The 12,301-nt window shown below is 42.8% G+C and overlaps 1 protein-coding gene across 2 annotated transcripts; it reads right to left on the reverse strand.

Annotated features, from left to right (window-relative positions):
* Positions 1 to 3,815: 3,815 nt before the first annotated feature.
* On the reverse strand, positions 3,816 to 9,074 carry LOC146571642 (uncharacterized). 2 transcript variants are annotated; one of them, XM_085281327.1, is made up of 2 exons: positions 5,047 to 5,163; positions 3,816 to 4,742 (listed from the first exon to the last, which is right to left on the reverse strand). In XM_085281327.1, exons 1-2 carry the CDS (start codon positions 5,113 to 5,115, stop codon positions 4,077 to 4,079), a joined length of 735 nt encoding a protein of 244 aa, XP_085137453.1. In that variant the 5' UTR covers positions 5,116 to 5,163; the 3' UTR covers positions 3,816 to 4,076. The 2 variants fall into 2 exon arrangements, 1 of the variants encoding a protein (XP_085137453.1); XR_014893254.1 differs by lacking the exon at positions 5,047 to 5,163 and adding an exon at positions 8,906 to 9,074 and having other exon boundaries at positions 4,644 to 4,742.
* Between the last annotated feature and the right edge of the window lie 3,227 nt (positions 9,075 to 12,301).

Genomic DNA, 12,301 nt, shown 5'->3' on the forward strand with positions numbered 1-12,301 from the left:
CACGTGCTGTTGAATATGTCCGCTTGTGTAGAAGAAGGGAACTGTGAGCTGTTTACACGTCATCAAGTTGTATTTTACATCGACAGAACTTAAACTTATATTGTTTTTTGATTAAAAGAAGATTTTAAATTCAGACAAATCACAATTATATATTGAGTAAAGAGGCATAATTTATGTGTCACCCGAACTCAATAAAATAAAAATTTTAATTAGGAAGTCTAACAGTATTTATGAACTTGATTTTTCATTTCACAACAACATATATATGTAAGTAATGACTAAAGATCCCATTAATTACTTTTTAGAGTGACAGCCAATCACCTTCTCAGCAGAGCGCACAACACGCTGCAGTCTCTGTTTGTCCCTGATAGTGGCTCCAGCGTACCACACGGTGATGGAGGAGGTGAGGATGGACTCGATGATTGCGGTGTAGAACTGCATCATCGTCCGTGTTGGCAGGTTGAATTTCTTCAGCTGCCTCAGGAAGTACATCCTCTGCTGGGCTTTCTTGATGACGGAGGTGATGGTGGGCTCCCACTTCAGGTCCTGAGTGATGGTGGTACCCAGGAAGCGGAATGAGTCCACAGAGGTGATGGGGGTGTCAGTCAGGATGATGGGGGGGAGTGGAGCTGTGTGCTTCCTGAAGTCCACAATAATCTCCACTGTCTTCTGGGCATTCAGCACCAGGTTGTTGTGGCTGCACCAGGACACCAGACGTTCAAAAGCAGAGCAGGAAACTGTTTTCTTTGTGAAAGTGGTCGCTGAGGAGTCCATGTGCGCTCAACGTGAGGTTCAGAGATTCAGCAATCCTAGTCATTATAATTTGAATGTGACTCATTGAGGGCTGAATAAAAACATTTTGTTCCCTGGCACATGTCTCTTCAGCTGAACAAGGAAATAATGACGACATTCAAGGATGTTCACAGAACGATTGAGAAGATGAAGGATAATGTCCAGCAAATTCAAATTCAAATTTTATTTGTCACGTACACAGTCATACACAGTACGATATGTAGTGAAATGCTTGGACAACTGCTCGTGACCTAAAGAAAACAAAAAAGGAAAAGGCTATGAATAAGATAGGAAATAAATATGAAAAATTAAAAAGGGTAAATTTAACTAGGAAGGAATAAAATATAAATTAAGGTTAAAAATGAAATAACTGTACAACACAAATTAGAATGAAGGGTAAATTTAACTGGGAGAATAAGATAAAATATATAAATTAAAGTTGAAAATAAAATAACTGTACAACAAAATACACAATATAGAACTATATAAGAATGTATGAAGAAATATAAATAAATATATACACAATAACAGCAGCGTGATTTAAGTAATGAAGTGAAAACAATGTCCAGAAAGTCCAGTGTGTGTGTGTAAGAACTGTATGTGTGGGTCAGTACTGTGTGGTGGTGTGATTGAGAGACCGTATCGCCTGCGGGAAGAAGCTCCTCCTCAGTCTCTCTGTGTTGGTCTTCAGGGAGCGGAATCGCTTTCCTGACCTCAGCAGAGAGAACAGTCTGTTGTTGGGATGGCTGAGGTCCTTCACCATCTTCCTGGCCTTGGTCCGGCACCGCCTGCTGTAGATTGAGTGCAGGTCAGGGAGCTCGGAGCAGATGGTGCGCTCAGCTGACCGCACAACCCTCTGTAGAGCTCGTCTGTCCTGCATGGTGCTGTTCCCGAACCAGGTTAAGATGTTTCCCGCCAGGATGCTCTCTATGGTGCAGGAGTAAAAGTTCCTGAGCACCTTGGAGGGCAGTTGGAAGTCTCTCAAGCGTCTGAGGTGGTAGAGATGCTGTCGGGCCTTTTTCACCACGGTGTTGATGTGACAGGACCATGACAGGTCCTGCGTGATGTGAACTCCGAGGTATTTGAAGCTGTCCACTCTCTCCACTGGGCACTCGTTGATGACGGGGGTCTGGTAGTTCCTCTCCTGCTTAGTGCTGAAGTCCACTATCAGCTCCTTTGTCTTACTGACGTTTAGAAGGAGGTTGTTCCTCTGGCACCAGTTCTCCAGATTCCTAATCTCCTTCAGGTAGGCCGTCTCGTTGTTATCAGAGATCAGGCCCACCACGACGGTGTCGTCAGCAAACTTGATGATGGTGGTGGAGCTGGTAGTGGCCACACAGTCATATGTGTACAAAGAGTACAGCAGGGGGCTCAGAACACACCCCTGGGGGGCTCCAGTGCTGAGAGTGGTGGAGGCTGAGACATGTCCGCCCATCCTTACTGCCTGTGGTCTGCCAGTTAGGAAGTTGGAGATCCAGGCTCCCCTCGTCGTGAAAAGACTTGAAGCTCTGTGGAAACTGGTGTTTTTCCTCGACCAGAGGAAGGAAGTTCAGCTGTCTGATGTGAAAAAAGCTCTGGAGAATTTCCTAGAGACTTTGCAGAAAGCTGAACTACTGAACATCAAATTCACAGAGGCTCACAAGATGAATCAGATGTGGAAGAGTTTGAAAATCTGAACAAGAGCCTCACTGATGACTACATATCGCTGTCTGGGGCTCTACACATCGATCGGGAGATGAAGCTGGATAAACGAGAAAAAAATGTCCAAGCTGGAGGCAAAATTAGCAGAGCAGGAGGAGACACTGGAGGAGACACAGAAAGGAGTGGCATCAAATTCAGCCCAAGAAAATAACACGTTCTACTGTGTCCTGCAATGAAGATCAGACCACACATTATAGGAAACTTTGTTAAACCTCTGAAATCACAAAGTTTAAAATATTTGAGATTATTATAATTAACTAGCTCATGATGTGCTTCATTCTTCAACTTGATTTATATGTGATGTGTAAAAGTATAAAAGTCCTACGAATGTATTATTCTTGATCTTTGTGGTGTTTTCACTGTGAATTTTAATTCCAGAAAAGAAGAAGAAAACAGAAACGCAGGAAAGGTTTTTCATCCGGCTCAGTGTTTCTCTGCAACAGCTGAACACTCGATCCGACTAGTTTGGCGTTTCAGCTCACCGATGCGACAGAAACATTAGTGGGAGATATTTCTTGGCAACTTTTAAAAGATTTGTCCAACTTATTCCAACGTAAACCCTGTCCGTGAAGCCAGGGGACATTTCATGGGCTTATGCGATTGGACGAGAGGGTGTAGTGCTACGTTATTAGCCAATGACTTGTCACGGTCCGGGGCAGCGGCCGTGTGAAGAGTGGAAAGGAGGACTCAAATTCAGCACTTACTCAGATGTGAAGGCGATTTATTGACAATATCAAACATAAAGTGGAGATGGCAAAACAGAACTAAGGATGAACTAAACTGGGTGAAACTACACAAAGGAGTGGCAAACCTGAACATGAAGGGAGAACAGCAGGGAGAGCACGCAGGGGATTTCACAGGGTATGAACACAGACGACGCGACGAGGAGCAGAGGAAAACACACACTATAAGTACACAAAGAGACACTGGGAAATCACACACAGGTGGGGGAAACAGCTGGACCTGATTAACCTGACGAGACAGGGGAACACTAACACCAGGGACCAACAGAGGGAGCACAAACCCAAAACCCAGTATCTAAAATCCCAAAACACAAACCATCCCAAAACAGCCCAAGAATAATAAAGAGAATAATAACAATAAAGAACATAAACACAAAGTCACTGAGTCATGGCCGCAGGACCATGACATGACTGTTGATCACCACGCTGCATCCTCAGACTGCACAGTTTGAAGCAGATCAGATGAACGATTGTTAAATTAGATGAAAACCACACAGACACACATAGGCTCCTTGATTTATTAGAGATTCATTTAGCACTAGGACAAGAGGACACAAATTACATAACAATGTGAAAGAGAATAAATATGTGTGCACTCATTTCAGCAAGGAATAATTTCATTGTTTCACAAAACTTTATTAAAATTGTTTGTTTTTGAATCCCTCTCAAATCTATTTAATCGTGAAAAAAAGTAGTATTTCTTTTACAAAAGAATTTCTCGAGAATGAAAGTTACCTTCACAGCTTCCCAGTCAAGAAGACCTTCCAGGAGGAATGAAGGCCCATGAGGATTAAATAGGGATTATTATTGATCACAAATCATGCAAAGCGACTGGCCAAACTAGTAGAGCCGAAAACCCATCGGTGAAACAGTTCTGACGACAGAAACAGGGCTGATGGTCCTAATGACGGGCATCGGGGGCATGTTATTGGAGACAAGAACGCGAACTGTTGTAGTTTTGCAGAAAGGCTGGGCCAGAACAGGCGTCGAAGCCCGCATGGGTGCCATGATGTAGGCGGCAGGCACGGGAGGAGAGGGGATAGGCGGTGCTGCTGGGGAAAACGTAGGACATGGGGGGTTAGGCAGCGGTGTGTAGGGGCGCCCTAAAACAGTTTCATACACCTTGTGCAGTATGTCGCTCTGCTCAACCTGCAGAGCTCCAGAAAGCATCTGGAAGTTCTCAGTGAGTCTTTGGTTCACCTCGCTGAACTTTGCTCCAATGCTGCCTGACATCATGAACTGCTTAAGCCGATTATTTTTTGAGAATTTTGACACCAGTTTCTCAGCATGTTTCAAGATGGTGTGGAGTTCCTTCAGCGCTTTCTCCACAGCGCCAGAGTTTCTGCCTGATCCCCTTTCTTTGACGGTTAAAACCAGTCCCTCCAAAGCTCTGACCCTGTCAGCAATCCGCCTGCAGCGTTCGTCATTGTCCTTCATATTGTCATACATCTCGATGATGGTTGGGCAGAGGCCGAAAAGTTCGGAGACCAGCTTATCCATGGTGAACTGTAAGGAAAGAAAGGTAACAGAACTGTAACGGTGCCATGGAGAAGTAAACTTAACTAGACTGAATTCAAATCAAAATCAAATCAAAATTTATTTATATAGCACATATTAAAACAACAGTGTTGACCATAGTGCTTCACAGTCAGTATAAGCATGAGACAATTAAAACAAACAATAAAACAGGACAACAAACAATAGGTAACAACACAACAAGCTAGACCAACTAGTTAGAATCAAAAGCCAAAGTAAAAAGATAAGTTTTAAGACGTGATTTAAAAGACTGGATCGACTCGGCAGTACGAACATGAACAGGGAGGTTATTCCAGAGTCTGGGTGCCACGGATGCAAAGGCCCGGTCACCTCTCGACTTCATTCGAGACCTAGGTTGTGCTAGGAGCCTGTGATTGGACGATCTGCTCTGTTGGGATTGTATGAATGGAGTAGTTCAGATAGCTGGGCGCTAAATTATTCAGAATATTAAAAGTGAACAAAAGAATTTTAAAATCTTTGCGATATTTAACAGGGAGCCAATGTAATTTGGCTAACATTGGAGTTATGTGTTCATGAATTCTCGTACCTGTTAAAAGACGCGCAGCTGCATTTTGAATTAACTGAAGCCGGCAAAGAGAGGAGTGTTGGAGGCCCGAGTAGAGGGAGTTACAGTAGTCCGATCTGGATGTAATAAATGCGTGGACAAGCTTTTCAAGATCTTTTAAAGGAAGGAATGGCTTTGCTTTGGATATCTGACGCAACTGGTAAAAGCTGTTTTTTACCACAGTGGAGACCTGTTTCTCAAGTTTAAAAGAGCCCTCCAGGAACACTCCGAGGTTCCTTACAGTGGGCGAGAGATGGCTAGCGAGAGGGCCTAGGGCATCAGCTAACTGGTTTAGCGGAGTGTGACTACCAAAGACTATGATTTCGGTCTCGTTCAATGTAAGAAAATTATGTGATAACCAAATTTTAACTTCATGCAAGCAGTTGAACAGAGGTTGCAAAGAAGCAGTCACATCGGATTTCAAAGGTGAATAAATCTGGATATCATCGGCATAACAGTGAAAGGAGATGTTGTATTTACTAAAAATTAATCCCAAGGGCAACATGTACAAAGAGAAGAGAGCAGGACCGAGCACGGACCCTTGAGGCACACCACAGTAAATAGGGGCAGAAGCCGAGGAGTGTTGCCCCATAGCAACAGAGAACGACCTCTCTGAGAGGTAGGATTTAAACCAAGATAAAACCTTTGAGACCAACAACATGTTCCACTCTTGATAGAAGAATGTTGTGGTTAACCAAAGCAGCAGTCAAGTCAAGTAAAACTAAAACCACAGAATATCCAGAGTCAGCAGTTAAAAGAAGATCATTAAAAACTCTAAGTAAGGCTGTCTCTGTGCTGGGGCGAGGTTTCAAACCAGACTGAAACTTGTCATTAATACCATTTGCATCTAAAAAGGCCTGAAGTTGTTTTAGAACTACCTTTTCCAATATTTTGGAAATAAAAGGGAGTTTGGAGATCGGCCTGTAGTTAGTGAGAGCATTAGGGTCAAGATTTTTCTTTTTCATAATAGGTTGCACAACAGCATGCTTAGAGAGACGGTACACAACCTGATGACAATGATGCATTCAGCAGAGATAAGATACAAGGACCAATAACATGTAAAGCTTCCTTAAAGAAACAAGAAGAAAGAATATCATGCGGGGAACCAGAGATTTTGAGATGATCAATTATATCTTTTAAAGCAGAATAAGACACTGGCTCAAACTGTTGGAAGACAGTCAAGCATTCAGAGGCTGGAACTGGGTCTAAAACTGATGATGGGTGAGATGGATGAGAAGCCCTTAAAGCTGAGATCTTTCCAGAAAAATACTTTAAGGATTTATCACAAAGAGCAGGGGAAGCGTCCCTGTAAGTGGTATCAGAATTAAACTGGGATGAACTTCATCTGGAAGCTCTGATGAGCTGAACCTGAAATCTCTCAAAAAGGAAGTTTCAGATTCGGCTCAGAGGTCTGAGTGTGAGAGCTTCCAAAGTAACTGGAAGGATACGTTAAACTGGTGGATTACACACAGATTTATGTTCTAAGAAAAGGCTGCAATCACAAAGTTGGAGACTCCGCCCATAGAAACAAAAAATCATTTACTGTGAATAGTTTGAAGTGATGACTGCATTTGAAGAATTTAAAAAACAACAATGAGACACAACTTCACAAGCAGAAAATATGAACACTTGCCACTGTACATATACACCTCATGTAGAAGAACATGTATACAGAATGTGTTGAAGTTGAGAAAGGTCTAACAAATACCTGCTTTCCTCTTCTAAGGTAGACAATCCAATACTACATACAGAGAAAAATCCAACAATCATGTGACCCCCTATGAGCAGCACTTTGGCGACAGTGGGAAGGAAAAACTCCCTTTTAACAGGAAGAAACCTCCAGCAGAACCAGGCTCAGGGAGGGGCGGGGCCATCTTCCCCGACTGTATGTGTAATTGAGGCTCACAGTCAGAACCTGGTAGAAGCTGAATTACTGATTAAACTTCTTTACAGGCCCTGAAATTGACTCAAATATCACTTTGAGATGTGAAAATGCAGACATGGAAAACAGGTGAGATTTAACAAACAATGAGAAAACAAAACAAAGTCCCAATGGGCAAAAGTGAAAAGTCCAAAAGGGAGAAAATCCAAAGGCACAAGGAACTGGAGACCGCAGACGGGGCCTGGAAACAGGCGCTCTGACATAGACTAGAGATAAGAAAATAAAAGACAATGACACAGGAAGTGAAAAGAGATGACCAAGCAGGGAATGAAGGACAGTGGATATACTGGACAGAGTGATGAAGATGGAGCTGCCAGGCAGGAGGAAAAGAGGAAGACCTGAAAGGACGCAGTGACGGAGGACATGCAGAGGGTTGGTGTGACAGAGGAGGATGCTGGGATAGGAGGAGATGGCGGCTGATGATCTGCTGTGGCGCCCCCTGAAGGGAGCAGGAGGAAGAAGAAGACTGAAATATGTTCATGTTCTGCTTTGTGATTGTGCAACAACCAGTGTTTGTTAAGTCAAGCATTCCTCAGAATCAGTGTTCAGTGTGTCTGTGTGACATCGCCGTGAAGATAAAGGTTGTTTTTGCATCACGACTCCAAAGAACTCTGTCCCGTCAGCAGCTGAACATTTTTCATACCAGGGATAAAACACACATACTATTGTGGAACTGCAGAAATGAAGCTAAACGTGCGTAGTCAAACGTAAAAACAGAAATGTTAACCAATTGTTTAACTAATTTTAGTTCATAGACACAGCCTATGAACTGAATAGGCTGTGTGTAATAGGTTTGTAAGGCCATGTTACCCCTAAATTTCTATCTTGTTCAAAGAGAAGATATAAAACAAAGTTCAGAGCTAATCGACCTCAGTGTTCTCCTTTTTTAAAAATAAATAATAATAAATATATAATTTCCACATTTATAAGTAATGCAGTTTCTAACGAAGCATGAAGAGCATTTTGCATCTTTAGGGGTAAATGAAACTTTTCTGGAGCTTTAAATATACTTTCATACAAACGTGTAAAACTGGACCCAGTGGCAGCAGCTGATTCCACATTTAACTGCTGTATTAAAGAAACACTTAGCTTTTTATTTCTGCTGATTTAAAGCTCAGCTCATTTGAGCAATGGACAAGCTCACGTTAACAATCAAGGACGCGATCAGCTTTTCTAGTTCTTTCATGGACATTAAGAGAGAATTTGTTGTGAAAAAAGACACATTTTGTGAGCTATCCACTCGGTCTGTGCATTCGGGGTGGGGTGGGGAATCTCTTGAATGTTCGGTTACTGCAGGTTAAGCAGGTTAACAGAGTGGCACTGATACGTGTCCACCTTCACATTCTTCACTGTGAGTTTGTTTTTACAAAAGAATGCATTTGAGGAAAGATCGTTATCTTTGGGCGTAGAAACTCCACCAGTTTCTCATAAATGAGAGCATGCTGCAAGTGTCCGCGTTGGGAAATGACAAAGAATTTCCACTGACAAGAAGGATTATTTTAAAGTGGCAACTGCATAATTATGCTGTTTGTCCTTTCAAGACTGACGCAGACATGACAGGGTCATTGTTTTCTTTGTTATTTAGGCAACAGCACGCTGGACAACGGGCGTAGTCTTACAACTTACCTGCACATAAAGCTCCGTCACTTTTATATTCGGCTCAAAGAAACTGCTTGTTGTGCCGTAGCTACACACTCCTTTGAGCTCAGTGACTCCCTGCAGCCTCCCTGCAACAAATCAAGAGAGAAGATCCATGCACAGGTTTCTCTTTGTCTCCGGCACCAACTTCCCTTTAAGTTTCATTCTGCGTTGGTCAGCTTTTTATTGCAAATGCAGCAGAGGTGCACTCTTCTGTGCACCGGACCACAGCTACAACCTGGCAGGTCAAAATGTATTAAAGTTAGTGAAGGGCAGGATTTAGCCTCTGGCTGCTGAATACAACACGTTTCAACTCTAAATTCCCATTTGAAGAAAACACTTTCAAAGCATAGTTAAAAATATTAAACTGCTGCTGGTTTTAACAAAGATGACTCCAGGGTAAAATCTCCCATCGTACAGGAGCAGAGGAGTAAAGAGTTTGGGTATTTACCAGTCAGTGGAGGTCACAAGTGTTGCTGCTCAGGTGTTGAGGAAAATGAATGTCAATTTCATTCTTGTGAGTTTTTTAGGTGATTTATCTGAAACATCTCTGTGCTGACGTACAGCAACAGACACAACGATCTGCGTTAGCCCCGTTTATTATCAGCAGAATACTTCAAAGTAAAGCACGGATACCTGGAATGCTTAAGTATTTTGTACTTAGTTACCACCCAGCTGTTCTTGGTTTTGTTCTGACATGAATTGAATCAGAGTGAGCCGATGTTCTGAGCACAGACGGTCCAATCCTGACCCAGGTGAGCCTCAGCCCAACAGTCCAAGCAGAGAGGCCTGTAACGCTTCAGGTGAGTCACAGCCAGCGAATCACAACTGCCTGCTGTCGGTTTGCTTCATCCACACAGGAAGTGGCCCTCTGTGAAAAGACGTTTCTGTGGTGTGTGTTGGTAATCGTAAATGTAAAAACAGAAATGTTAACCAATTGTTTTTGAACTAATTCTAGTTCATAGAGTCCAGTTTGATGTGAGCGGCAAATATTTGGTCTCTTTAAATATTTCACAGCAAACCCAGTAAGGCTGCACAGTTGGAGGCGATACCTGCGCTGCATGCACGTCATTGTTTACATCATGAAGGTACCAGTGTTGGGACTAAGGCGTTATTAAGTAACGCGTTACAGTAACTACGTTATTATTGTGGTAAGTAGCACGGTAACTAGTTATTATGCCAAAACCAGGAACGCGTTACTCGTTACTGGGATTTAGATAGGCACGTTATTCGTTCGTGTGGTGGCTGTCGCGGAGCTTCCACAGATTCAGTAACATTAGCAAGTGGTGGAGGCAGCAGGTGGAGGAGGGAAAGGGGAGACAGGAGGAGAGACCCGAGGCAGCCGCCGGTCCGAGTGTGAACTGAACTTCAGGTAAGAAGTTATGACCTGCAGTCTCTCTGGGTCAGATATGAACCAAGTTTAGGTGGAGTTTATTTTAGCTGTGCTGACTTTTTCGTACTGCGTGCTAGCTAGCATGACAGGGTTTCTATACCGCTGGGTGGTGCTATGTTACTGATGTTGAACTTTATTTTGTTCATAAGATTAATTATTAGAGTTGCCAACCGTCCCGTAAAAAACAGAATCGTCTGGTATTCAGAGAAAATATTACGCGTTTCTTATTGAGGTGAAAAGGAACAGTTTGTCCCTTAATTCAGCTACAATGAAACAGACAAAGCTGCAGTTATTCTGTGTCTTTGCTGCACAGCTGCCTCTTCTTCTTTCATTCTCCCCCTCCCTCTCCTGTTTCTACTTCAATCATGAAACTGATCAATGATCAGCTGATCGGCTTTTCTCTGTTGTTTGTTTATCGCCCACTTTGTGCCAGAAAGAGGAAACCAGCGGATAAACAACAGCAGCACGTTCAAGCTTGATCAGCTGTTGTTAGAATTTATTTAATATTACTTTCTAGTATCAGCTGATGTTTGCTGGAGCCACAGCTGTAAAGCTGCTGGTCATGATGTCGGTTTGGATATGTGGTGAGAGGGAAACATGAAGATGAAACCAGGAGATGTCCTTACTGAACCATCAGAGCTGAACAGGTGATGGAGAAACAGGTTTACCTTTTAGGTGACATGAATGAGTTGAAGTTATGAACTGTTTCTGAGAGACAAATAACCCCAGGATCCTTTTCTAAGTAGCTGACAGCTGGTAACTGTGCAGGGGCGGGTCTAGCAAAGTGCTGCCAGGGGGCCATGTAGGGCATTAACAGGGAGAGGGGGGGCACAAAGAAATACTTTTCTTTCTTATTATCATTTAAAATGTCTCGCTTTTAAAAAATAATTATCTGAGTCTTACAACAAACGATTGATAGATTGATGCATATATACCATCAGAACAGTGTACATCACTGTCACAACAGGGTTTATTTTCATTCAAAGGCTTTATGATTTTTCCTATAATGGCGGCCGGTCTCTAGTCAAATTCCCCGGGCCGATTTTTTGTCCCAGTCCAGCCCTGTAAGCAGCTCATCTGCAGTCTGGTGTTACCTACATCTTCCTATTCAGAAGGCAGAATTTCCGAGTTCTGAGTACAGTCAAAGCACCACGACTGCAGTTTTTGTGTTGGATGTAAAAAGCAGGATAGGATAGAATCAGGCGTGGGATTTCTCTCGTGGAAATGTGCACATTACTTTTTTCCTTTCTATTGGTAGGTGGCACAGTGCACTGTGGCAAGTAAGCAAGCTAGAAGACTGACAGTCTGGCTGGGTATCCAGTTACGGAAGCAACACATTAACAAGAGAATTCTGAGTAAAACCAAAGTTACTTTCCCTAGTAACTAGTTACTCTGAAAGTAACGAGTAACTTGAAGTAACTGAGTTACTTTTGATAGAAGTAACTAGTAATGTAACTAAGTTACTAATTTAAAGTAACTTACCCAACACTGGAAGGTACAGCCAATAGAATGAGAGGTGATATTTTGTTTCTAAGAGATGCACTCAGGTCAGGTACATGGAGACCTTATTTGTCTGCAATGATGTTTTGATGAACAGGAATGTAGCACAAAGTAAAGGTGAAAGCAGCCAGCTGTTAGCTTTAATGTTAACAGTTTCATTTATATTTTTATTCTACAAGCTGCACTGAAGTTAGGAGAGAAGAACAATCAATTATAGTTTGCTGCAAATACCTGTATATGTCTCCATCACTAACTGACACAACAAAGGGGACTCTCACCTTGTAGCGTGAGTGTTGTTGGGAAGCACAGCAGTGACACCTTGTGGTGAATAAGTTAATCACCATCACATAGCTGGTTGCCCTCCATCTACAGCAGCACAGCAGCCAGTAGCTGGAGATTCTGAGGCTGACGGTGCACCGGAGCCCTAGCATCCATACGCTGTTCCAGGCAGTGAATGTTCTCATGTTACCTGATGAATCTGTCTGATTGGT

This window comes from Mchenga conophoros, linkage group LG7, assembly GCF_057382185.1.
Source record: "Mchenga conophoros isolate Kocher_MC1m ecotype Shallow Benthic linkage group LG7, M_conophoros_male_GT1.1, whole genome shotgun sequence".
Lineage (NCBI taxonomy): Eukaryota > Metazoa > Chordata > Actinopteri > Cichliformes > Cichlidae > Mchenga > Mchenga conophoros.

Coding starts and splice junctions, on each gene's coding strand:
- LOC146571642 (XM_085281327.1), bottom strand. CDS start 5,115: ATGAAGTCGAGAGGTGACCGGGCCTTTGCATCCGTGGCACCCAGACTC. Junction 4,743..5,046: donor GGAATAACCTCCCTGTTCAT/GTTCGTACTGCC, acceptor CTTTCCTTACAG/TTCACCATGGATAAGCTGGT.